The sequence below is a fragment of the Stylophora pistillata genome, chromosome 2, assembly GCF_964205215.1.
Source record: "Stylophora pistillata chromosome 2, jaStyPist1.2, whole genome shotgun sequence".
NCBI classification, from domain to species: Eukaryota; Metazoa; Cnidaria; class Anthozoa; order Scleractinia; family Pocilloporidae; genus Stylophora; species Stylophora pistillata.
This window is the reverse complement of record NC_142520.1, coordinates 36,136,023-36,162,548: the sequence shown is the minus strand read 5'-3', so window position 1 is coordinate 36,162,548 and position 26,526 is coordinate 36,136,023. Positions and strand designations below refer to the sequence as shown.

The following is a 26,526-nucleotide window of genomic DNA, read 5'->3' as shown; positions in this document are numbered from 1 at the left end:
GGCAAACAAAACGAATTGCTATGGAAACAAAAAGTTAATTCGTCTGTGTGCGGGTAGACAGCATGCTATGTTCAAACGGGATGTCTTCATTTTCGGTTTTATTTGAAATCCCTTTGTAAATAACCGTTCACGAAACGTCGACTTTTCTGACGCCAGATGTCTCTGGAAGAATCAGACGAGTTAGAGGATACTACAGAGTCATTGGAGGAAAAGCATCGAGGAAACGCATATGCGCTTGTTGAAAAAACGGCCGAGGGCTTCTTGGCGAATGCACTTTGGAGATCGAAAAGAGAGGAAGAACTGCATCGAGAAATAGAAGTGATGTCTGCAGAAAAAGCCAAACGTTTGTTTAAAGACGAAAGAGATCGGAAAGCATGGGTGGCTGCCATTAAAAGATCCGTAGAGCAAAGTATACAATCTCAAGTGCGGGCCGCCCTTGGAACTCCGCCTGGAGAAAAGAGAAAAAAGTTACACGAACAACGGCTTGCTGAAGAGCGACGGAGGAGGCAGATAGAGATGGAAGACTCTGATAAACACAGAACAACAGAAAACCGCAACTATAGCTATCCGTCTTTTCATGATGACGATGGGGTGTTGTTTCAAAGACGTCAACAATATTTACAAAAGTACGCGATCAGACGTTCGATGAGATCTCTTACGTTCGATAAGTCTTCGATGAGAGGTTCTGTTCGTGACTTCGACGATATAGATCCCTTATCTAGTGACTTTAACAAACGATTTAGCATCTACACGCGAGCCGCACTCGAGAATGCTGGTAAAACGTGCTCAAACACAAATACGACTGCTGTTTATAAACGTTCACCAGGATGTGTATGGATCGATCACAATGGCGAACAACATGACATCCCCGGCCCATTTTGGCCCAAAGATCACCTACCGCGCTTGTCGTGTCAGAAACACATTCATTTTATTCCCGATTTTGTCGAAAGGTTGAACACGGAAGGTACGTGTACTGCTCTTAAGTTGAAAAGTTCGCCATGCATGTCAACAAACCGATTTGTTTGCGAACTGGATTTCCATTAGACACACATTGAACAAATTCACGCCTTCCTTGAACCTTGTGATAACTATGTGCGTTCGCACATAATTTGAAGGCTTTTAGAAAGTTTCAAAGTTTTGGTTGTGGCAAAATTAGGTACAAAAGTTAGCGTGTTTTATCGTTTCCCTGTAAAGTTTTGCCACTATGCAATTAACAAGTCACGCTTATAAAATCGACATTGGCTTTTGGGCATCAAATAACAACCGCAGTGAAATGAGTCAACGTAATTTAAACATTGCTAAATATATCCGAAAATTTTGATACTTTAGTTCGATTGGTAATTTTTCATAAAGAAGAAAATATTTTAACAAGAACATGTTCTCTACATTTCCCAAAATAAATTGCGTTAAAATTCATGTTGTGAAAGATTCGAGTGCAAATGCGAAAAACAGACGTCGCTAAATATTGATAATCACCCAGGTAGGATGAATAAACAAAAGAAATTGTTTGTTTTGAAGCCTTTCAAAACATGTCTTAGCAATGGCAATCGGCGCCAACAATCATTTTTTAATTTATTAATAAACTCTCGCAATATTTTACTCGCAGTAACGCAAAGGGAATAAAATTTGTTGACTTACGGCACTGAAATTTGAACAAATTTTGCCTTGTGAAAGATTAATGCAAAATGACGCTGTTGTAGCTTTATCTCATTAAGTGATTCATTGGTGTCATTACTTTTGTTGGTTTCATTATTTTCGAGATAGTGTTTATTTCGCGATAATGGTGGGGCGGGGAAGGTTGCCCAATGAAAATACAAGGTGGCTACTTTTGAAATCCAACTGGAGAAAAAGTATTTCAATTTGGTCGGTGTCCAAAAATGATAAACGTTTTTGAGCGTTAAGGAATCAAACTAACACCAATGGCTACTTTTCAAATCCAACTGTGAAAAACTATTTTCAATTCGGTTGGTGTCCAAAAAGGAAAAAAAGTTCCGAGTATCAAGGGATCAAATAAACACCAATGGCTAGTTTTTCTGAGGAAGGCAGAAGGAGGGGAGGGGAAAAGGGTGCTGTGTTGGGAAGAAGGAGGGGAGGGGAGGGGGGGCTGTGTTGGGAAGAAGGAAGTGGTGTTCAGTAGATTATGTTGGAAGCTATTTATGTTGTCTATACATCATCAACTTGTTTTGTTTTTCAGCTGAAAATGCCAATGCTGGACACACAGTACCAAATGAAGACTCACGGTATCCTCAACAGTGGCGTGGAAACCTCACAGTTTATGAAAGACAGAATAGAGAGGAGGTATGCAATAAATAATTCAAAGTAAAGGCAATGTGCTTAATTCTTGCTGGTGGTCATTAAGTAGACAATCTGGCCTAATGGCTAGCTTTACTCTGACCTCAACCTTTTCGATCTCAGCAGGGACCCTCTATGTAATATATCTTGACATTATCAATGCATTGTGTAGCTAAAAGGCAATAAGAAGAAAGAATGAGATAATTCAGGCAATATTGTTTTATTTCATGACAAATTCTCTGAACTAAAAATTAAACAAAAAGTATTGCATTCATAAAGGAAACTTATGTCTCCCATTAGTTTGTGTAATAGGACTACATGCTGTCCAATTTGGAAATAATTGGATGGAAAAAATTCTGAGGACAGCTAACATTGGACAAGGCTGTAGGCCAAGTCCAATTTTAGCTGTCAGAACATTTTTTTTTATCCAGTTATACCCAAAATTTGACAAGTAAGTAGTCTTCTTATTACTTATTAATTATATAGCTAGTCAATTATCATTGTTCATTCAAGGACTAATTTGGTTAGTTTGAAGCTATCCAAATGAATCCTTAATCGGACAGTTTTAAAAAATAAAAGAATAGTACATGTTGCTATGCTGACAATTTTGGATTTTTACCTACCAGCTATACAATTAAGGAAGTAATTATTAGTTTTTCTAGAGAAACTGGGGTGATGTGATGATGGGGGTAGGGGGTGGGGGGAAGGTGGAAGGTGGGGGGGTGGGGGGAAGGGAGAAGGTGGGGGGTGGGAGGAAGGAAGAAGGTGGGTAGGTGGGTACGACAAGATAATTTGGTTTTATCAATTGTGTTTATAATGTAAATTGGCCACTGCAGAGTGTTTTTAAAGCTACTGTGTTGAGTGTTAGCCCTTGGTCAGAGCAAAAAGTCTGACCACCCCCCAGCTAGCTCAATTGGTTAGAGCGGCAGATTGTGTTGTGCAGGAGGTTGAGGGTTCAAGCCCTTGCCAGACCAATACTCATGGTCTTAAAGTAAGTGAGGAGAATTTGCTACCTTTCCGGATAGATATTCTAGTCTTCTCGGATAAGGATGAATAAACTATAGGCCCCATCTCCTGCAATTTCCCACGCACGAGATTACTGTGTGGTGGATGTCCTCCCCTGGGGTGGGATGGGTGGGTATGACAGGGCCCCATTTAAACCAGCTATTAGCTGAACTGGGCTACCCTGTATAAATATTAGTAAATACATACATACATATGAATCAAGGCTGATAGTTTTGAAAGAAACTGTTTGGGGCTGCATCGGTGGGAGTAACGAAATAATTTGGATATATCAACAAAGTTGAAATGGTAAATTGGCCACCATAACGATTACAAAAGCTGACGTTTCGAGCATTAGCCCTTTGAGTGTTAGCCCTTCGTCGAACGTTAGCCCTTCATCGAGCATTAGCCCTTCGCTCCGATGAAGGGCTAATGCTCGAAATGTCAGCTTTTGTAATCGTTACGGTGGCCAATTTACCATTTCAACTTTGTTGATATATCCAAATTATTACATACATACATAGCTTTAAGGTAAATGGTTTGAACCCTGTGGTAACATGTGATAGTGAATTCTGATTATCTGGGTAAGTGTAGTTCTGAGAAGGACTGTTGTTGTTGGAGGGGACTGATGATGTTTCAACAACCTGAGTGGAAGTCATCACCAAAGTCAAGTCACTTCAATTAAAAATTAATTGGATGCTTCAAAAAATTATGTTCTTTTGTGTCACAGGGTCAGCAAAGCCATTATGTTCCTTCTGGTTGTCCCCCGTGTCTTACATTTGAATCAAGGTTTGAGTGTGGAAACCTGAAGCAGGTCAAGAGAATGTAAGCATGAAGTTCATAGCACTTACATTTTTGCTCTTTAAGTGTCTTTTCATTGTTCCAAAACACTAAGCTGAACAGTTACTGATTATGTCATGTTTAGGGTTTCACGATTCAGTCCTATGTCATCCTTTCCTGCTTGCAACTTTTGTTGCTTGTGCTGGTTAACTCTAAAGGTGAATCAATGTTTTACTGAAAAAAATGCTGAATGGAGGAGACAGATGTTGCTAAGAAATCATTGATCTTGTCTTATACTTTTCTGTTTGCAACTTTTGTTGGTTGTGTCACTTAACTCTGATGTAAATCATCATGAACCAATCCAAAGATTTTTATTTAGTTACTTGGTTACATCTTTACCAACCCAAGTGCGCCTCCCTTTTCCATCTTTATACGATGTAGGACAGTATGGTGATGAGTGTATTAGCTTTAGCCACCCCTTCCCCTCTCCATGGCTGTGGTTTTTCACCCTCCACAAAAACCAGGGGTCCAAATTCCAATTTGACCTGACCACACTGGACAAATAGTCACCCCATGGAGGTGCCAGTGCTAAAATTTGATTTATTTTTCAATTTTATTTTCACTTTTCACTTAGGAAGCCATCATGTTTGTTAATTTTTTTTTTTTTTTTACCAACTCCAATCTGACGAATCAGAACAAAGGAAACTATTATGAGGAACCAATCAGAACTTAAATTGAACTTATGCAATGACATATATAGTTGTAAACGATTTAAGTTTTGCTAGGGACAGGCTGACAGCCAGGTGTCACATTCTGTTTGTAATCCCAGAGTACCATAAAGTAAACCAATGCAATTTCACATTACTTTTGACCCTGCATGATTGGAAATCTTCTCCAAAAGTATTGTCGAGTTGAATTATTACCATAACAATTCAGTGGTTTTAAGTTCTGCTTTTCCTTGGCCTCCTTGTCACTTTCCATTTGTCAGGGGTTCTGGTTCACACCAAATTACTTTTGTTTCTTGAGTTTTTCATGCAGCATGGAAGAAAGAAAGACTTCAAACTAACCGCACCCTGTAAGAAACTTTTTTCTCGGGGGGTACTCAATATATTCCTGGGTGGGGAGGTGCGGCACGGCCTCTCATACCCTGACCCTGTTTAAGACAAATATTGCTGATTTTCCTACCCTGTTTAAGACAGAATTCCGATTTTTGATACCCTGTTTAAGACATTTAATGTACCTGGTATCAATGCCAAAATCAATGGAATTCAATATTAATTAAAATTAGAGCTTGTAAAAATTTTGCTGTTTATCTTCCAAGAAAAGATATCCTGTTTAAGACAAAAATTTCGAAAAACATACCCTGGCTGGCTGCACGTCCCCATTAAGCCCTTATAAGGGAGTATCCCCCCGGGCCTTTTTGATACCGCTATGATCACGATTTGATATCGTTGTCATCTCTGTCTTTCAGAGGAAGTTATGAATATGATCTGATTCTCAGTTGTGATTTGTACACCAAACGACACACGCAGTGGTAAGTAAGAGAGTTTTATCAATTTGTTATCGAAATCACGTATAAATGTAATCAAGTTACAATCACAACGTAGTTGGCTGAAAGGAAAAGAAAATAAAGTACTTAAAATCTTTCTTCTCTTTTGCCTAATAGGTATTATTTCCGTGTCCAAGACATGGTTCCTGGCACCACTTACAAGTTTAACATCATCAATTTGCTGAAAAAAGACAGTTTATACAATTACGGTGGGTTTTAGTCATCAGAGAATTTTCTCCATATTTCGGATTTTTTTAATCTTATTCTATAAAAAAGATTAGATTTAGCCAAGCTTGAAAGCGAACCTCGGAATTTTACTTTCTCTGCAAGTCCGATCAACAGCGTCGAGCCCTATTGGAGGGAGGCGATAATTGGATGGGTTTCGGAAACTCCTCCATTTGGGAACTTTTGGACCTATTAATATTTAACGGATCGTCACCTTCTAAAAATTTAAAAAGTTTCTTTTCTGCAAACTAAGTTGTTCATGTAAAAGTACTATACCATCTCTTTCGCCTTTACTCGTAGTACAGTGACCTTGCTCCAGATGCACGTGCCGTCAATCACGTTATGACCAAATTTTTTCGCTTTCGTATAATTAACAATTATTCCACGAGCGCGCGTTGGATATGAGATGATAGATAGCCAACGAGGGGCTACGCGCCTCGTTGGCTATAATCATCTCTATCCAACGCGTAGCGCCGAGTTGGCTATCTATCATCTCATATCCAACAAGCGCGAGTGGAATAATTGTTTTATTAAAAAAAAACGCCCCCAAGATAATAGACAAATCTTCTCGACTTTATTTTGTAAGAAGAAACCGGATATTACAATGTACAGATATTAGATTGTGGTATATTGGCTCATGCACCATAATGGCTAAGCCAATAAAAAGTCTTGAACTGCATTATCCAATTATCCAGTTTTTAATAATGTCATATATTCTCTATGCTATAGTGTTCCGCTGCGCGCACTCCGCTTTGAATTATTTAGAACTTATCAGTTTTGTGTTCTTGGATTCTGCAGTAGTGAGATCCACAAGGAATAGCAATGTTTTATTTTTAATAAATTCAATGAAATCGCTACTCCTGTTGGGTGGCTCGTGACGTGTATTTCTCGTTCTAGGAATGAAACCGCTGATGTACTCTGAGCGTGATGCTAAAGCGAGAGGTCTGGGTTGGAAAAGAGTCGGTTCACATATTAGTTATTACAAGACTTCAACATATAAGAATCCTCTGCTTCAGCGGGAATATGTCTACTTCACTCTTACTTTTCACATGGTAAATCTTTGCCTTGTTTTCTAGTTTTAACGATCTCTGCTATGGTGTCCAGATTTGATAGGAAAACTATCGTATTTCCTTATTATTTACGTAAAATTGAATCTATGAGTCAATTTTTTTTGAGTTATGGATGCACGCGGGAGGTTGCTAAGCACTCAAGAAGCGTAAGAGTCGCGCGAGGCGATAGCCGAGAGCGACTCTAGCTTCTTGAGTGCTTGGCAAACTTTCCAAGTGGATCCATGACTCAATAGTGTACACTGTGGTGATTTTTTTTTTATAAAATAACATTGATACATTGTAGCAAAAGAGTTCCCTTTTATTTAACGCTTAAATCTTACGTGACCAGAAAAAACAAGCGCGCGCAAACTAGTCTTGACATTTGCTCATGTTAGCAGCGTATGCCCATGGGCAAATGGTGGACGCTGAATTGATCAATCAGAGCGCGCGCTTTATACTTTGGTTATGTTATAATTTTATTTAGGAGTTTCCTCATGAGGATGACACATGTTACCTGGCTCATTGTTATCCGTACACCTACACTGACTTGGAACTGTACCTACGATCCATCATCGATAATCCGAAGACTTCTCAACATGTTCAGAAAGAGGTAAATAAACTTTTTAAAGAGGTATCCCGAGAGAGAATGTCAGAGACTAGGAGCAGTCCCTCCTTTTCGGTGAAGTGTATCGCACGAGTAAAAAAATCAGTTTTAAAAGAGAGATTGATGTTAGCGCACCGCGCGGAATTCTGGGATTGAGGCGCACGATGAGTAGAACTTCCAGAATTCCGCACGACGCCACTTCATATGTCATTTTTTCTCCATCTTCTAAAAACTGAAGCCAAGTTTTCAAGTTCTTCACTTGAAATCCGTCTCAATATTCCGCTTTATCTAAGAGTGACCAACATCTGATTTTTCCTTGCAGTGTAACTTTTGACTCAAACACTAAAATTGGTCATGAGAATAACGAAGCAACTGATAGTTCAAAATTCTTTTAGTCAGCACCATTGGAAATACATAGGGAACAGTATGGATAATCTACGTACAGATGTAGAGTCTAAAGGATAAATCATCTTCGTTTCTCTCTAGTTTTGACTTTGGTCAGAATTTTTTTTTTCGTCAAGTTTCGCATCGTTAACCCTAAGAGCCCCAAGAGTGACTATTATCTAATCTCTTCTTACAAATATTACCCCTGAATCTCTCATTTAGAATACGAGAATAAAGGAGATGATCACTAACTAAAAAAAGGTCTTGATTGTTAAACAAATTCTCTTGGTTGGCTCCTTAAGAAAATTTATGGAGAACAGCGTGAAGAATGTGCATACCGATGTTAAGGTGTTAAATGTTAAAAAAGATCCCCTCTCGTCACTTCTCACAGGTGCTGTGTAAAACTATGGCTGGAAACAATTGCAATGTCCTGACTGTGACATCCTCTCAAGGTAATCTCAACACGGTCTTTTGTAAGGATAACATTGTCCATAATTGTTTTTTTCTTAAAACGATGTTACTATTACGCTATGCAGTTCAGTTCAAATGCTTTATTTCTTTAAACCAATAGCCACGAAAATTATCTTCGTGGGCTATAATCTGTTGGGGCTAAGAACGATTGATGTCATATACACAGCCCGTTCGTCGTTCCCAAGCTCCTCTCTTTTTCGTACCTAAAGGAGAGGACCCTGGAAACGGTTTTGACATAATCTTTGCATTGTTAAAGACGCTAAGCTAACTTAAAGAAGTATGTCGCCAGTTTGTATTCGTTCTTTAGAAATAATTCTCAAGTTGGAAGAGAGACAGTGGTTACGTCACTCGGGCTGTAGCTCAGCACAAAAATGTTTTTCTTTTGCAGTTCCAGAAAGCGAGAAGCTTGGTGTAGTTGTGAGTGCCAGGGTACATCCGGGAGAGACGAACGCTAGTTGGATGATGAAAGGCATGCTGGACTTCTTAACCAGCGGTCATCATATTGCAGAGGTATAAGTAGTTTCCAGTTTCCCTCAAAAAGAGTGCAGGAAAGTGAACCAACTATATGAACACTTATTTATGCTTGACATAAAAGCCATCCCTAGAAGATCCTCCTATAAGACAAAAGTACCTTTAAAATTTTAATTTACATTTCATTTTAATTTTCTGTGTACAGAAACTTCGTCGAAAATTCGTGTTCAAGCTAGTACCAATGCTGAACCCAGATGGCGTAATTGTTGGTAACTACAGAACGAACCTAGCCGCCAGAGACTTGAACAGGACTTACAAAGATCCCAAGAAGGTAATTGCTTGTTATGACAAATTGGTTACATACTTATACCTCCAATGGCTGGGTATCACTTTGATTGAGACAACTGGGCCCAATTGTAGAAAGGGCGGATGACGGTGTCCAACTGATAAATCGCTATCCAGCGGATAACCGCCTCCCGGTTAACTCAATGGATAGAGCGCCGGACTGTTGAGCGGGGGGTCGAGGGTTCGAGCCCCGGCCGGACCAACACTCAAGGTCTTAAAATTACTGAGGAGAATGTGCTACCTTTCTATAATATCAGGAAATGGATAGACATTCTAGGCTTCTCGGATAAGGACGAATAAACCGTAGGTCCCGTCTCCTGCAGGGTTGGGGTAGGAGACGTTAATTTCCCACGCACGAGATCACTGTGTGGTGGATGTCCTCCCCTGGGGTAGGATGGGCGGGTACTAGGGCCCGCAGTAATTGGCAGTATATACTCGCCTCCAGCAAGTGTCTACTTTTTTCCTCCAAAATTCCTCTTTGCGTTTGAACAATAACAAGTCACTGGACCTAAGCTTTAGTTTTACACACTGTGGTATGCTACTCTTCAAAAAGTGGATGTTAGCGGCTTGTAAAGAAAACTCTTAACTATTGACTTTCTTACTCTACAGGAGAGCTTTCCAACTGTTTGGCACATGAAGAATATGCTGGAGTCGTTCAAAAAGGACCATGAGGTAATAGGAAGTTTTGAGATATGTAACGTGGTTTTATCAACTGAGTTGGTAATGTAAATTAGCCACCTTAAAGAGTTTCTAGAGCTGACTTTCCGAGCGTTAGCCCTTCGTAGAGCAAAAAGAGGAATTGTGGGTTTTTCATGGTTTATGAATACAGAAAGATCGAGCAAGGCTATTGTTGGGAAAATGAGTACGTGAAAAAGGCAAAAAATAAATGATCCTCGTTCCCAGGGCCTTTTCCCTTAGTTGGCCCCACCCCACAACTCCACCCCCAACTAAGGGAAAAGGCCCTGGGAACGAAGTTGAAAATAAATTGGTTGAATGAAAAGCTTTCGTTGATACAGTGGGGATAAAGAGCAACGATTTGAAAGATAAATTTTGTTGTGGATTTTTGGGGCTTTTCGAATTGCCTGGATGTAGGGAAAGGCCATGTGTTGCTTTCTCCCTCTTCCAGATCGGTTCAGACGACTGGAGTCCAAAGCATAGCTTAAAAAAAAAAAACAAAACGTTTCTTTCCAGGTTATCATTTACTGTGATCTCCATGGACATAGCCGCAAGCCAAACGTTTTCATGTACGGCTGCACGGCAGATCCCAAAATGGGATCGATGAGTGACTTTGTTGAGGAGCGGCTTTTTCCTTGGATGATGTCGCAAAAGGTTAGTAATTACCTCTGCTTCAAATATAATAAAAAGTAATAATAATTTTAAAATGCTAGAAATGTAGACGAAACACCTCGCAATAAAGCATTTGAAAGTTACAGCACACAACTTCATTTCAATTATTAGGCTTCTACTTTACAACTAAGGGGAGGAATTTTAAGTGTTGGAGCCGTTTCTCGGAAGTTGTACTACTTGCTGTCCTCGAAAAGTTGTTTTTATCTTTGCCATGTTTACTTTTGAGATCTAGGTTTTAAGAGCGTTGAAATCTGTAAAAGAAAGATGTCAGGAAAAGTACTTAACTGGACTTGTTTCTGAGCCAAGACTCGCAACAACCTCGTTCTCAGGGTCTCTTATCTTCCCACCCCATGAGGCGAGAGGGGGCGGAAAAATGAGAGACCCTGGGAACGAGGTTGAACCCGCACCCTGACTTCTCCTTTAATTTAGATTTTCGAGTCAAAGGGACTTAAGAGAACCGAGCCCCAGGAAGCAAACGATTATATTTTTCTCTTCCAGGCTCCCGACAAGTTCTCGTTCAGTGGTTGTAAATTCCGAGTGCGCAAGTGCAAGGAGTCAACAGCGCGTGTGGTTATGTGGCGCCAAATGGGAATCACGAACAGCTTTACCATGGAGGCCACATTCTGTGGCGCTAACTTTGGTGACATGTAAGTCATAGAGAAGGATTCCTTTTATAGTCATACAGATATAAGATGTCAAGCTCCATAAATAGGTAATTAAATAGTTAAAATTTTTTTTCTGCGCAAAGGAATGAAGCCCAGCAGCTCTCTGGGCCAGATTTGATATAGTCATTGCTTTTAACTTATCGAAAATTGAAGAAACTTGAACGCGAAAGAAATGCGCGCTTTGCAAGTAAAACACTGCGAGCATTTATTTTTACCAATCCTTTTCTCGTCGCACGGGACTACTTCGATAACCAATTTTTCGGTATTTATCTTTTCATGCTTTTGAAAGCAGTGAATTTTTTTTCTTCGTTTTCTGAAGTTGAAATTTACATGTAAGAGTGAATTATCGCTTTCTATGCACAATTGTTCTCGGACATTTGTTTGGGTATGACACTGTTCTCTTCTTTTGATTGGGTATGACACTGTTCTCTTACTTCTTTTGATTGGATATGACACTGTTCTCTTACTTCTTTTGATTGGGTATGACACTGTTCTCTTACTTCTTTTGATTGGATATGACACTGTTCTCTTACTTCTTTTGATTGGGTATGACACTGTTCTCTTACTTCTTTTGATTGGGTATGACACTGTTCTCTTACTTCTTTTGATTGGATATGACACTGTTCTCTTACTTCTTTTGATTGGGTATGACACTGTTCTCTTACTTCTTTTGATTGGATATGACACTGTTCTCTTACTTCTTTTGATTGGGTATGACACTGTTCTCTTACTTCTTTTGATTGGATATGACACTGTTCTCTTACTTCTTTTGATTGGATATGACACTGTTCTCTTACTTCTTTTGATTGGGTATGACACTGTTCTCTTACTTCTTTTGATTGGATATGACACTGTTCTCTTACTTCTTTTGATTGGGTATGACACTGTTCTCTTACTTCTTTTGATTGGATATGACACTGTTCTCTTACTTCTTTTGATTGGGTATGACACTGTTCTCTTACTTCTTTTGATTGGGTATGACACTGTTCTCTTACTTCTTTTGATTGGGTATGACACTGTTCTCTTACTTCTTTTGATTGGGTATGACACTGTTCTCTTACTTCTTTTGATTGGATATGACACTGTTCTCTTACTTCTTTTGATTGGATATGACACTGTTCTCTTACTTCTTTTGATTGGGTATGACACTGTTCTCTTACTTCTTTTGATTGGGTATGACACTGTTCTCTTACTTCTTTTGTAGGGAGAAAGGTAGACATTTTCATGTTGGGGACTTTGAAGAGATGGGACGACATTTCTGTGAAGTGCTGTTGGAGTATACAGAAGCAAAGAGTGGTAATCGGTAGGAGAGAATGTTCGTCAATAAATTGAGTTAGGCAAGAACTTTTATCCGTATTAGCTATTGAATTCTCGCTCCCGGATTTAAACTGAGCATGCAGCCATTCTTTTCAACGCATTTTACACTGTGAAGAGCAGAGCATTGTGGGAGTAAAGTACACAAGAATGCCACACAGTGACCTTCGCTGGGGCTCGAACCTGAAACGCTAATTCCCTGTACGTAGGAATGAATCATTTTTGGGATGTTTTACATAAATTCTGTCAGATTTTCCACTTTATTGCCATGTCTCAGCCCTTCAGTAATTACCTTAATTTCTCTTCTGTTTATAGCAGTGAAATGACCCAGGCGTTCGTAGAGCTGGCTTGCAAGATGACACGAGACATTCTCCGTCAAACACTAGGCAACTTCAATCTGGAGAATATCTCCAAAGACAGCACCCTTTATAACAGCCTCGAAAGTATGAAAGCAAACGAAAGAAATCAGCAAAACGATTCCTCAAGGGAGCACGAGGAAACAAATGAAACTAGTGTCAAGAAATTTCCAATGTCGAAGAAAAAACCCGTAAGTTTTATGGATGTTCGATTGCAAGCACCCACAGGCGGAGGTGAGGACGATGTGGAAGTATCAGTGAAAGGTGTCCATGTGGATTCGTTTAACGATTGTTTGAAGATTCTGGAGAATTTAGATCTTGTGGACCGCCTCGATGAGTCAGAGTAAGTTGGTGATAGATCTGTCAGTAGCTGCCCACCCACCCCTCCCCTAGCCCATGTTGCGTCAGGGGAGCGGTGGGTGCGCAGTTACACGGTTTCTCAGATACTTTAATTGATCCGTAGAACTAGCTTAAGGGTGCTGAACCCTTTGACCCTTAAGAGTGACAAGCATCTAATTTCTCCTCACAATATCACACCTTAATCTCACAGTAAGGTAAGGAGAATAAAGGAACTGATCACTAACCCTAGAAGCTCTTGATTTTCAAACAAATTATCCTTGTCTGCACCATAGGAAATGTATAGAGAACAGTATGGAGAATATGCATACTGATGTTAGAATGTGAAGGGTTAATTCCAAAGTCACACAAAATGGCAAAAGGCTTCCTTAGTTATGGAAAATTAAAATTCGCCACAGTTTAAGTTTAAGTTTAATTCATTCGCCACAAGAATGGTAGGAGAAAGGAACAGAACTTTCGTTTCAATTGCCACCTAACCTCTTTATTACCCACCCATCCCACCCCGGGGAGGACATCCATCCCACAGTAATCTCGTGTGTGGGAAATTAACGTCTCCTACCCCAACCCTGCAGGAGACGGGACCTCCATTTATCGTCCCTATCCGAGAAGACTAGAAAGTCTAACCATTTGCAGATATTATTACAAAGGCAGCACTTTCTTCTCAGTTAATTAAAGACCCTGAGTGTTGGTCCGGCCGGATTTGAACTCACGACCTCCCACACAACAGTCCGGCGCTCTACCAATTGAGCTAACCGGAGGCGGTTAAATCTCTCAGTTTATATCAGTTTTCTCTCAGTTTAACTTTGAAAATTTTGGCCTTATTTTTCGAGTATGCCTTTCGCAATCTGTGAAAATCTCTTCCATCCTCGTACATCCTACCTCCTTCTTTGCTTCTTACTGTGTCTTTAGTATTTTTTTTTATCTTTGCATGTTTATATTTTGTGGTGTTCTCCAATTTGACGATAGTTTCGTACAGCACAGATACTATAGCTAAGCGAATCATCGTGGCACAGCCCTGTAAAGGTTACAGCCAGTTCGAAGCACGGGAAAGGTGTAACGGTTTATGAGCGCGGGAAAACAAACGAGGCATGCCAAGTACGGGAAAGTGCCCTTGAACGCGTCATAGTTGGTTTTAGATTTGCGTCTGTTTGGTTTTGAGCTGAAGATCGTGCATGTGTTCCAGACCAATGAGCGAAGAGTAGCAAAACCGATGCCACCCAGCATTTATTTTAACACTCGATTGGAAATTTGTCCTAATCGCGTCTTTTTTTTAGCTCCAGTGACTCAGACAGCGAAGACAATGACTTTGATGACAAGGAAGATGGGCCGGGATCCAGTGACAATTCTGTAAGTGTACACTGACTTATGTATTGCGCATGTCAGCAAGGAGAGTGATAAAAATCATCAGCATGGGTCACAAACCTTCCTGAGCTTACGATATAGAAGGGATTTTCTTTATTTCCTTCACCCTGTTGTTTGGTGAATGATAGATCGCACCATTCGCCGAATCAATCGCTCTCTAGAAGACAGCAAAGTACGTCCTTTAATTAAACAACTAGCTATTCACTGTATCTGGTCGTCAGCTTGATTCATTATGCTAATTGTTGGGGCCTTATTCTTTGCTTCTGCTTGTTTAAAATAAGCGAACTGAATATTCACAATTTCCTAAAACAAAACTCGAGGCCTCACTAGCCTCGCTTTCGTGTAGTAGACCTAGCCCGTCCGAGAAGTCTGCCATTTTTGCATTCAGTGTATTGATTGTTTTGTATTGGAGGCTTGAGGTTTGTTAACTTGTGGCTACCTTAATGTAACGTGCACAGAGACAAACAGTAGTCAAAGCTGAATTTTTGATTTTACGTAATTGAAAGAAGGAAAAAGGAAATGGAAATGTTAAGCGTGCGTACCTAAAACTGACGGTTTTCTACGATTTTAAAGGGGGAGAGAAAGAGGAAGAAAAAGAAGAAAAAGAAGGCTAAACATTGGTGGGATACATTATCGGTAAGCTTAATTTGTAAAGTTATGTACTTGTCTTTAGTCCTTGTTTACATTTCCCGGTCCAACATTTCCGCGCGGGAATCAAAACTACGCGCGCGCTTGTTTCCATAGTTACACCTTATGCGTTTGTAACGTCAGCAATCACCAGATAACCAGCAGTTTGGAAAAACGAGTAATTAACGGCAATTTTTCGTGAAAGTGTTTTGCGACGCATATCTTCGTCGCATTGCAAGAAACTGGCTCGATATCTTTATAAGGGGCGTTGCTCAGTAAAGTACACCATAAAAAAAAAAATTGAATTAAGGTCATCTTCTGGAAAAAGTTGTCGGCTTGTGATCGGAAATTTGCTCAAAAATGTTGTAGTCTGGAAATTGTTTCAGCAAATTTCTTTTCGGCAGAAGCTAGCTAAGAATCAAGTTGTGAAAGAAAAGAAGTACATGATACGTTGCTAGTTTCGTTGGGTAGCATAGCTTAAAGTACTTACGATTTGTTTATTTTTTAAATGTTTTTTTCAGAAACCTCCCGTGACTTCAGAAACTGGTGATCGTGCAACGGCAGACGAAAGTGGTAGTATCAAGGAGGTAGGACCTGAAATGAAGATTAGGAAATTGGGTTTGGAAATTTTTAGGCGTAATCTCAGCTTTTCACCAATGCAAACGGCAAAAATTGATTCTGATAAATTTTTCTTTAATTTTCAAATATTCTTCACAGCAAAATTAAGAAGCGTTCTCTTATTCACAGAAACTGTAGATATTCTCATAATGAATAGATTGAGGTAAACGGCGAAAAGCTGATCGTTAAAGGCCTTGGTGGCTTCTGAACGTAACGCAACATGAGAGATTTAGCACTTAATTTACAATCCGCCTAATTGGTTTAACTACTTTTAACGAAAAGCAGCATTAGTCTTCCTGTCTAACTCTGCTGTTATCGTTCCTTGACAGAAGGCCTGTAAGGAATGCCGTGGAAATATCCACACAGTAAAGTATTGTTCCTACTAATTAAAAGTACCTAAAGGATGAGATTAACTTACAAACTTACCAGGCTCACAGTCAATGAATCTGATATTCTAAAGAATTTTAAAAATATAACCATAATTTAAGCCGTATAAAAAATATTTTCTTATTAAAAACTGTGTAGTATTTAAAACAATAACAACAAATGATAACAAGAACCACAACAAAAAAACAAGAAGGTTATCTTCAACGATTGATACTGTAAACGGGCCAAATTTTAACCATTTAAAATTCGCAAGAATAATTTTGACAGAATCTTGGGTTGGTTGGTTCCTCGGTGGAAGAGTATGACAAGGTAATCTGGTTTTATCAATGGAGTTAATAGTGCAAACTGGCCGCCGTAAAGAATTTCAAAGCTGAATGACGAAGGGCTAACGCTCGAAACGTCAGCTTTGAAACTCTTTACGGTGGCCAGTTTACATTATCAGCTCAGTTGATAAAACTAAAATTATCTCGGTCGACAAAATTTTGTTATCAGGATCTTTTTCCCTTTGTTTATTGAACAACATCATATGATTTGCTTTTTGTTCTCTACAAAATTAGTGTTAATTTATTTCTCCAAAACCTTGAGGCGCCTCCCTGATCTCGTACCCAGTTCCCATCGTGTAACTGTGACAACCGCGTGGCTGTGAGAGGTCTGGATACGGGACTAGCGCCTTCTTTATTTCAAATCAGTGATTTGACCAATTCGTTCTAATCTTCTTGTAAACAGAAAAAGACAAAGACGAACCACGGAAAGTTTGTGAATCCATACGTGCACCGAACAAATGGTGGAATCCCTATCTTCTCTCAAGAGAGGATTCAAGAACGTGCGAAAAAGGTAAACATATTTCATCTTAGAGTTTGTTTTTCTGACTAGAACTGCAGACAGGTTTGGATGCCTTAAAAAAAATTTCAAGGAGTTTGCCGCACATACACTTGGATAAATCTAAACATTTTTACTTCATATTGGGTTATATATTGGTTGATGGCAAGGTTAATTTGGTCTAAAGGAATTGGCTCGCATGGACAGAGCTGAAAAACGTATGCGCAAGTGCTAGGTTTTGGCGCGGAAAAACGGATTTTGAGTCGTTCGCATTGTTGAGTCTCTACACTGACGTTGTTTTCCTTGCCACTTTTCTTTTGCAGAACAACTTCCAAAAATATTTTGAACACCCCCTAAATACATTGAAAATTAATTTTCTCCTTAAGAGCTTTTCGAAATAGGGAAATGCCCTCGCTGACAACAAAATACTTTCGGTTTTAAATGCCAGCTCCTTATTATTTTTGCAAATTTCGCTAAACTTTTAATCTCGTACGCTTGAGTCCGCGTTGTTGACCGCATACCTTTGACGTTATTCAGCTCAGTCACTCGCATGGTCATCAATTAGTATAGGTAATGGCCTGAGGCCGAGTAAAATTAAGGATTAATATCACGCGTGTTTTCGGAAGTAGCTGAAATTGCCCGAGTCGCTGCGCGACTCGGGCAATTTCTGGAACTTCCGAAAACACACGTGATATTAATCCTTAATTTTACGAGGAACCATGTGATTACTTGTTTATAATATAAGGGGCAAAATGTTTTCTTACTGATCTCGCGCAAAACGGGACGCCATTGTTACAAAACAGACAGAAATTTCTTTAAAGGCTGATGGGCTTCGCTCCGACGAAGGGCTAACGCTCGAAACGTCAGCTTTTATAACCGTAACGGTGGCCAATTTACAATTTCAACTTTGTTGATATATTCAAAAGAAATTTCTTTACCTTGGCAGCCGTTGCTAAGCGATTTTGAGCCAATCATTTTCAAGTAATTTTTCCCGGGGCAATTACAAAAATTAAGAAAAAAATGCCCTCTGTCTTGACCAATCACAATTCAGTAATTTTGCCCCTTATATGATAAACCTGTGTTACTGACATTGTTAAATCTGTTAGATTACCAGAACGGGTGAGTTCGAAATTACTTTTCGCAAGGGCCTCATGGGCTGTACAATGAAATCAATCGGCAGCTAGGAATTGTCCACAATGTTGAAACGCTATTGTTCCACACTTTAAACCTTTTCTGTCGTCAATTCCTTGTTTTCGTCGCCGTCGTGGTTTGCCAAATATCTCTAACGTGAAATAAAGATAATACAGAACCAACCACAATAACATTAACAGTCGATCCTGTACATGCAAGGTGATCGTTGTAGTAAGAGAAGTCCTGGAGAGGACTGGTGACAATGATTGATAGTAACTGAGTAGGGGCCTTAAGCACACCACGACGGCGACGTCAACGAGGACGTGACCTAACAAAGATCTAATGGGCAGAAAAATAGCTCAGGATGTGCGTTTTAATACAGTGCATATTTTTAGCTGTCCTTTGTAAAGCAACAACGTGAAATCATCAAAATTTGCGTGGTCTGAGAACGGAGACGCCGACGGCAAATTATTTAAGTTTCCATGTGGAACTCAACTTGGCTCACATGTGTGTCGCCGAAAGAGACAGTAAACACATCCAGCCATGAGTGATTTTTCCGAATTGTAAATATAAGTTCATCATCCTCGGCATTGTCTTCGTGACTTCTTACAGTCTCTGGTGACTCACGGGGATCGACAAGTTTAGCGGGTAGTTATCCTCAACGTTCAATTGATCAAGAAAACAAAAGACCAACGAAAAACATAACTGTTCTTTTTCATACAGAGAGAGGAATTGCAAAACTGTGGCTCGCAAGAGGCAGAGAAGAACGATTTCCTGGTGAAGGTATGGAAAGGAAACTTTCAAATTTTCAAATAACCATATTAATTTACATTTACATTACATTTGTCGACTCTGACAAAAAAATTTTTCTCAAGGTGTCACTCATGTGACTTAGTAACCTTCTCTTTTTAATTTCAGTATGCATCACAGGAACCCCAACCATCGCCGTCGGTTCTCGCCGTAACTGACGACACAGAACTAAGCTTTATCACTGCTCAAAGACGTGTAGCGTATTACATGTTTGCTGCAAATAAAAACCAGCAGAACTGGCCGACAGCGAACGCCCCGCCAACACGCACGAAACCGCCTCCTAGTCCTTCTAAAAACGTAGTAGAGCTGGACTCGTTAAATTTTGACTATCTAATCGGGGACGGGTACGGGTTTACCATCCGCATCCCAGGGAGAAAACCACGAAGATCCCGCACTCAGCCACCTTTGCAGACGTTCGAGGAGGCGCGACTGAAACCCAGGAAAAAACAAGTTTCTCCAGCCTATGCTTTCGACTTGAGTAACGAACAGGCGACACTCCCTGGTGTGACCCCCAGTCCCTACATTCGTCAGCAGAACCGTTACTATAGGAACGATTCTGAGGAAGAGTTTGAAAGAAGTAGACCTACCAAAACCGTCCACATGAGACGAGGAATGTCTAATTCATTTGACAGTGAATTGCTCAAGGAAAAGAGAAAGAACTTTGCGAGGTCGCGCAGTGAACATGGAATGACGGTTAAGAGCGACGACAGTGAAGAAATCTCATCAAAAAGTGCTGGTCACAGACCCAGAAACGAACGCCCAATGTTTGAACCTTCAGCGCCAATTCCAACATATTCTCATGTCTCTTCTCCGTACGTCAACCGTAAAAGATGACACCTAATCGCCGATTTCCTTCAATTTTTACAGTTCCTCACCAGGCCCTTTCCTTCACCTTGCCAAACTTTTGGGAAATGACCGCTGGTTATGATCTTTGACTGCCGGCTCTAAACCTTTAATCAACGAGACAAAAGACTGCCTGGTACATAAAGCTAATCTTTTAGTTAGCAACCGCGTTTATGAGCGCGAAAGGAAGTGTTGTGACAAGCACTTGAGTTTAGAGCAAATTACAATCGAGTGTCAAAGGAAACCCATGATTGATCTTATTCTGCTTCTCCGAGCTCTGTGATTGGTCCAAATAACTCACGCCACTTCCTCAACCAATCAGGTTCAAAAATAAAACCATTCGTGGCTTTCCTGCTTGCCTGTTGCCGCGCTTAAGAGCTCTGGCATCGCATAGGCTCCGCTGAAAGTTTCCTTCCTACTGATTGGCTAATATCGTTACCTCGATCTGGCTTTGGCAGTTTAAAAGAGGGTGAATTTATAATCCCCTTAAGTCTCTAATAAAAGAAAATTAATCATTTATTTTAGTTTGAGGAACAATTTCACATATTCAATACGCAGATTTCATTTGTAATAAAGATTAAATATTTTAATAAGGATAAATTCTAAGAAATATTTTATATAGAGATTTTTTAAGCTCATATTATCCATATATTTATTCAGGAGGGCTCACCATCTTTTTGGTTTTGTACACCAGAAAACAAAACAAAATGACGTAAAGAAATATTTAAAGTTTATACATCGGCGCATTTGAGACATTTGTGTCTACGAAGCAGGTTGTATAACGTGTTCGTTTCTGTCTCAGAACAGGAATTTGTAAATGGGAAGGGAGAAATAAAGAACCGCAACGTAAAAAAATTCTTGTTTCAAGTTTTTGTTTTGAGGGATGAAGATCACGAGGCTCACTGAGAGGGACTGGACCCGAACGTAAAAGCACCTGCACGGTTGTATCGTCTGCCAATCAGGGGATGATAAAACTTTCACGTGAGAATTCGTGCGGTTTCCAAGCCAGTTTCATCCTCCAGCAATGAATTTACTCTGTATCTCTGAAAATAAGAACAATATAAACATAATTTAGCTGAGAAGTACTCTTGGAAATCTTTGTAAAGATTAACCTCAACGATCGTATCTTTTTCTTTTAGCAAAGCGAGGAAAGTTCTTAAAGGAGAGACACGTCTATGATCTTACTCGTATGATCTACTGCTGGATCCAATTAGTTGTTGCTCGATAAAACATATTCCATTTTTGCTCTTGTTCTAAAATAATTACATTTACATCTCTCCGTTGGTCAGAATCCCGTAACGTTCTTTTCAATAGAGACATTTAGCACCGCGTTTACGTGAAACGGCAAACATCAGCTTTGTCCTTTCACGTTTCACGTAAAATAGCATAAACCTTGCTGCCTATAGCTTCGCGTTAGCTCGCCTCATGGTAGATTTGAAGGCGCCCTTGAAAGACTTACAAATAATAGTATTGGTGCCCTTTTACAGTAATTATCTTTTACTCTGTGACACAAAAAGTGAAAAAAATCTTAAGTACACGGCAAACGCGAAACTGGTTACTATCACGTGGAAACGGCAAAGTGCAACCGGCAAACGTGAAAAAATGGCGGGGAAAGAAGGTCACGTGGTCGCTCTTGCCGTGACGTTTCACGTAAACGCGTGCTAAATCTCTGTGATGTGCACATACTGATACTAAGACCGTGAAATAATGAGTGGTTATCACCGTCTCTCTCTGAGATATTTAGGCCATTTTCATTCATGCCTCGCTAGTACTCTACGTGGACCTTGTTTCTCTGTTGGCCTCGATGCCAACTGCTGTTTTTTTTTTAAATTTGAATTGAGTTTTTTAGTTTGTGTAATGCTTTTCTGTTTCCTCTCCTACCTGCGATGCATCTTTTTTTTTCTTTTTTCCCGCGTCACACTTTATTTTTGTGATCAATATTTTGGTCTCTTTCATTTTTTTTTTTTTTTAACGTTAACTGTACTCTGTACTGCAATTTAAATTCGCATACGGTTCTTCTCTTCATAACCATTCTTTTCTGTATCCGATTGCTTCCCTTTTTGTTTGAGTTTCCTATATTTACTCATGCATCAGGGCTGTAAATTGACGTGAAAATATTCTCACCTCGTTTTTTACTAACAAGTCTCTGATGTAAATCTTGTCAGGGCTGGGAGGCACAAGGCTTTGGAGACGGACAGCTTTAAGTGCTGTTGGTTGACATCCGATTAAATGGTTCACTTCTGAACTCTGAAAGACAATTTAACAAGGTTTACAGAATTGAAGGTAATCGCAAGTGGATAAAATGTTTAAAATACAAACTGCAAGGTCTTAAAAAAACTTTTTAGACATCTCATCTGCCTTAACAAAAAGTCATTACTTACACGTCGACTTTCCTTACATTTTAACCCTTTAACTCTCAGAAGTGATTAACATGTAACTTCTCCCTATAATATCCATACCTTATCCAGAAAACAAGTAGTGAAAATACTCAAACTTTCACTTATCAGGTAGAAGTTGTTACCTTCATCAAACCCCAAATTCTCCTAACCAATTTACAAGGAAAGACGTAGCAGCTAGAGGGGAGAATCAATTCTTAGATCTTGTGATTAGCTTACCCTGTTATTTTGGTATCTGAGCCTCATTAGCCTTATGCGGTTCCTTGCTTCTGCAGCTCTGGTAAATAGTAATTTAAAAATAAATGATAAATAAAAAGATTTATCAGTTTTCTCCATAAATATGGCAAACAGCAAAATCTCCGAATAATTAACCCAATAAGGTTTTTTAAGCTACCAATAGGAAAATTAAGGTGAAAATAAATCAAGTCTGTACTCGAGCTTAGTGGCCCATCCAGGCAAAGTTTATTGGGGTTTCCCAAGGATGAAGTGACTAGAAGTTCACTACTCCCCCCTGGATGGGATGCTAGTCTATTGCAAGGTTACCCCAAGCATTTAATCAGGCTTCCCTAACAATTTGCCAGTAACCCCCTTTTATTATCCAACTGAGCTTCGTAGAGTACAAATAACGCACAAGACAGGTACAAATATCATGCAATATTTGTAATCCAGAAATATCCGTGAAATTTTCCTGCACTGAATAGCAATTTGGCCTGTTGGACAATAAATCTCTCATTAGACGTTTTGTTGTGTAGTATCGCTGATTATTTTCACTTGTTGTTTGTATTTTGACTTGCCCTACGGGCTTGTCAAAATACGGCACAACTTGTACAAATACTCAACGATACTACACAACAAAACGTCTAATTAACAATTATTCCACGAGTGCGCGTTGGATACGAGATGATAGATAGCTAATGAGGTGCCTAGTGCCAAGTTGGCTATAATCATCTCATTTCCAACAAGCGTGGGTGGAATAATTGTTTTATTAAAAACGCCCCCCAGAAATTATTATTTTGTAAGAAGAAACCGGATTTTTTAGCTCCCTTTTGATTTAAAGCTTATGTGTACACTTACCATATTTGTAGATTATGGTATATTGGCTCATATACCATAATGGCTAAGCCAATAAAAAATCTTGAATTGCATTATCCAATGATCCAGTTTTTAATAATAAGATATATTTATCATCCAACTGTGCTTCATAGAGTACAAATAACACCCAAAACAAGTACAAATATCTTGCAATATTTGTACTCCAGAGAACATCCAGAGAAATTTGCTTGCACTGAGATAACAATTTGGCGTGTTGGATAATAAATCTCTTATTAGATGACTTGTTGTGTAGTATTACTGAGTATTTTTACTCAATGTTTGTATTACAACACTTGCAAAATACTCAGTAGTTTGAACTTGTGGTCAAAGGTGAAGAAATGGAAGACTAGGCATTGACACAGGAAATGTAAAAGTTTAATGTTTGCACTTTTTTGACAAAAGCCAAAAATGAAACTCTTACATTTCCTGTGTCGACACCTAGCCTTCTATTTCTTCACCTTTGACCACAAGTTCATGCCAGTCAAAAATTCTGCTACACTCTTCTCCTGTTGATTACACAATTATCTCTTCTTCACACACCAAAGGGCATATTTAAATGTCTCTAATCCCTTTGGGATTAGCCTCAGTCCCCACACAAATAAATTCCCAAATGGGCAAATCACTCAGCAATACCACACAACAAAACAATTAATAAAATAGATATACCCATTTTTACAATGAGAGTAAAGTGTTTTGCCCAAGAACACAACACATTGTCCTGACTGGGCGAACCTCATTCCCAGGGTCTCTCATCTTCCTGCCCCTTCTCTCGCTCCAGGGGGGCGGGAAGATGAGAGACCCTGGGAAAGAGGTCACTGACCAGGTCTCCAACCCAGATCTCTCAACCCAGAGTCCAGTGCACTGACAACTCAGCCACTATGTCTCCCACAACAAATTGTAAAACCTCTCTCTATTCTTAACATGTATCAAATAACCGTAAATAAATTCACTTACTTCAGTTGTCCTATTATCTTTGTATGCTTTTCACCCTCAATAACTTCTTCAAATGGTGGGGGCTTCTGTTGCCTTCAAAGAACATTTTAAATAAAATGAAATAAGAACTGGCATGTGCAAAATTTTACCATTATACCATAGCAGGGTATCAATAACAGCCAATAAGCAGCCATTGGCCACCACTTATAAGGCCTCTGTCACTGCTCTCTGTTTAACTGGCAAAAGAGAGCTCTTGTGTTTGCACAGAAAGGGATTGGATGTAGAAATTCCCTTTTAACCCTTTAAAATGCATATTCTCCGTACTGTTCGCTATATATTTCTTATGATAATGAAAAGCAGAATACACTTAACAATCAGGAATTTCTTAAGCTGGTGATTATATTTCCTTTCTTCTCATGCATATGACCTTTATGTATAATTTAGGGGTGATATGGTAAGGTATCAAGATATTCAATGTTGGTCATTCTGAGGGATTAGAGGGTTCAGGGAATGTTTACAGCTGGCTTCCCTGTAAAGAATACAAATACATGTATTCATTGTGTTACCAGGGTTCTTATCCTTTTTCACAAACAAATATCAAGGACTTTTCTGAGACTCCTAATTTCATCATAACCCTTTCAATGCCAAGATTTCAAAATCTATTCCCTTTACCATCTGTTTACATTTCTATAACGTAAATTCTGAAAACTTAATTGCTTGATTTAAGCAGATTTTCAGGACTTTGCAGTCTTTATCCAGGACTGGAAAGTCCTGAAAAATGTTGAAACAGAATTCCAAGACTTTCCAGGTTTTCCAGGACCCATATGAACCCTGTGTTACTTCAATTGGATGGTAACAAACACAGTTAGTATATAATTACTTTCGTTTGGACTTTTCCAAGTCCTTTATTCTCTTTCTTGCTGCTGACATTGCTTCATTGCATTCCTTTGGAGCAGGCTCGTACTTGAAAGCAAATGAAACACAAAAATGAATATATTGCCAAGAACAATAAAAGCACACATAAAAAATCCACAAAGAACAATCAAGACGGAAGCCGCAGGTTTCGCTCATAACGAGTTTCGCCCATAAAGCGTTTCACCCAGACCTATCCTCCTTTCACCCAGACCTATACTGGGTATAGGTCTGGGTAAAGAACTGGGTACACAGAATAAGAATCTCTGATCTGACTAGAATTATTTCTGACAAGAGAGGTCGAGAGTTGAGATTCCTAAGCTTACTTTGCCTCGATTATCGGGGAATAAAAAACGTTTAGAGCGCTACGGTGGCAAATTTACAATTTCAACTAAGTTCATATAACAAAATTACCTGACTAGATTTAATCACTTCTACTCGTAGGCAAAACCATTGTCGTTCTGGGTGAAACGATGTGGGCGAAACTCGTTATGGGCGAAACTTGGTATAACCATCTAGACGATGGCCAGTCAGAGCTTGTCATGCTCTGCAGTCTCAGCTCCTCATAATAATAATTGATAAACAACTTACACTGTACGAGATATCGTCACAAAGACCTCTTAAAATAATCCCAAGGTTTCTTAAGATCTCCTCACCACTTATCTTACAATGAAAACTACTCTTGGTAATGTTTATGGTGGTGAATAAATTTGAACTTGAGTAATTTGTAAGGTCTGAGAGAAGTCCTGAAAAAGTCGTCGTCGTCGTCGTAATTTACAAGGAACTAGATCCATAGCAGCTAGAGGGAACAACTACTTGTCATATATCTTAAGGAGTTCAATGGCTAAACAATAACAACAAAGATATAAATAATGATAACTAAAAGATCTGTCTCTCACAGCCAGGTATTTGCTCCGCTGTTGCGGAGGGAGCTTCTGAATTTCCTTCTTGCTAAGGGATTTCCAGTTTGTCGCATGGAATTTTTCTCGAGGCTGTTCTTCTCCTCCGGAGCTTTTCTTTTCTATGTTGGGAAGCTTCACACTCGACGAAGATTTATCCTGTTCAGATAAAGTATAGTTACACAACGAACAATGAGATCCGATCATCGCTCAGCCAAAATGAAACACATCATCACACAAGTAAATTGTCGGAGAAGTATATCAAGAAAAGTCATAAATACACCGTCATAAATAACGGAAAAAAGATCAATTAAAACTAACCATTGTTTAAATCATTATCTTAGTAGATCATCAAGCAAACGACAGATCGAAATAGAATCGAGATCGAAAATGCTTTTCAATGACAAAACTATTCATTTCTGCTTCTTAGCATGCCGCCATCTTGTTCACATTAGCGTTAGCAGTTGTCATGGGAACTAAGTGACT

The 26,526-nt window shown here is 39.3% G+C and overlaps 2 protein-coding genes across 3 annotated transcripts; one reads left to right on the top strand and one right to left on the bottom strand.

The window, feature by feature from the left end:
* Nucleotides 1-2: 2 nt before the first annotated feature.
* On the top strand, nt 3-20,663 carry LOC111346844 (uncharacterized). Of its 2 annotated transcripts, XM_088749727.1 has the most exons (22): nt 3-964; nt 2,195-2,298; nt 4,025-4,119; nt 5,546-5,608; nt 5,741-5,832; nt 6,746-6,900; nt 7,382-7,507; nt 8,277-8,337; nt 8,745-8,866; nt 9,033-9,158; nt 9,782-9,844; nt 10,364-10,501; nt 11,018-11,166; nt 12,389-12,487; nt 12,814-13,197; nt 14,486-14,558; nt 15,147-15,209; nt 15,722-15,787; nt 16,148-16,183; nt 16,932-17,039; nt 18,879-18,938; nt 19,074-20,663. In XM_088749727.1, the coding sequence occupies exons 1-22, from the start codon at nt 157-159 to the stop codon at nt 19,797-19,799; spliced, it is 3,717 nt and encodes a 1,238-aa protein (XP_088605853.1). In that variant the 5' UTR covers nt 3-156; the 3' UTR covers nt 19,800-20,663. The 2 variants fall into 2 exon arrangements, with proteins under 2 accessions (XP_088605853.1, XP_022809843.2); XM_022954108.2 differs by lacking the exon at nt 16,148-16,183 and having other exon boundaries at nt 6-964.
* LOC111346872 (uncharacterized) lies at nt 20,368-26,510 on the bottom strand. Its single transcript, XM_022954137.2, has 7 exons — nt 26,362-26,510; nt 26,041-26,199; nt 25,110-25,192; nt 24,251-24,322; nt 22,424-22,481; nt 21,933-22,055; nt 20,368-20,851 (listed from the first exon to the last, which is right to left on the bottom strand). The coding sequence occupies exons 1-7, from the start codon at nt 26,362-26,364 to the stop codon at nt 20,786-20,788; spliced, it is 564 nt and encodes a 187-aa protein (XP_022809872.1). The 5' UTR covers nt 26,365-26,510; the 3' UTR covers nt 20,368-20,785.
* Nucleotides 26,511-26,526: the final 16 nt, after the last annotated feature.

Coding starts and splice junctions, on each gene's coding strand:
- LOC111346844 (XM_088749727.1), top strand. CDS start 157: ATGTCTCTGGAAGAATCAGACGAGTTAGAGGATACTACAGAGTCATTG. Junction 965..2,194: donor CGAAAGGTTGAACACGGAAG/GTACGTGTACTG, acceptor TTTGTTTTTCAG/CTGAAAATGCCAATGCTGGA. Junction 10,502..11,017: donor CTTGGATGATGTCGCAAAAG/GTTAGTAATTAC, acceptor TTTCTCTTCCAG/GCTCCCGACAAGTTCTCGTT.
- LOC111346872 (XM_022954137.2), bottom strand. Junction 25,193..26,040: donor AGCGGAGCAAATACCTGGCT/GTGAGAGACAGA, acceptor TTTGCTTTCAAG/TACGAGCCTGCTCCAAAGGA. Junction 22,056..22,423: donor TCAGATACCAAAATAACAGG/GTAAGCTAATCA, acceptor ATTGTCTTTCAG/AGTTCAGAAGTGAACCATTT.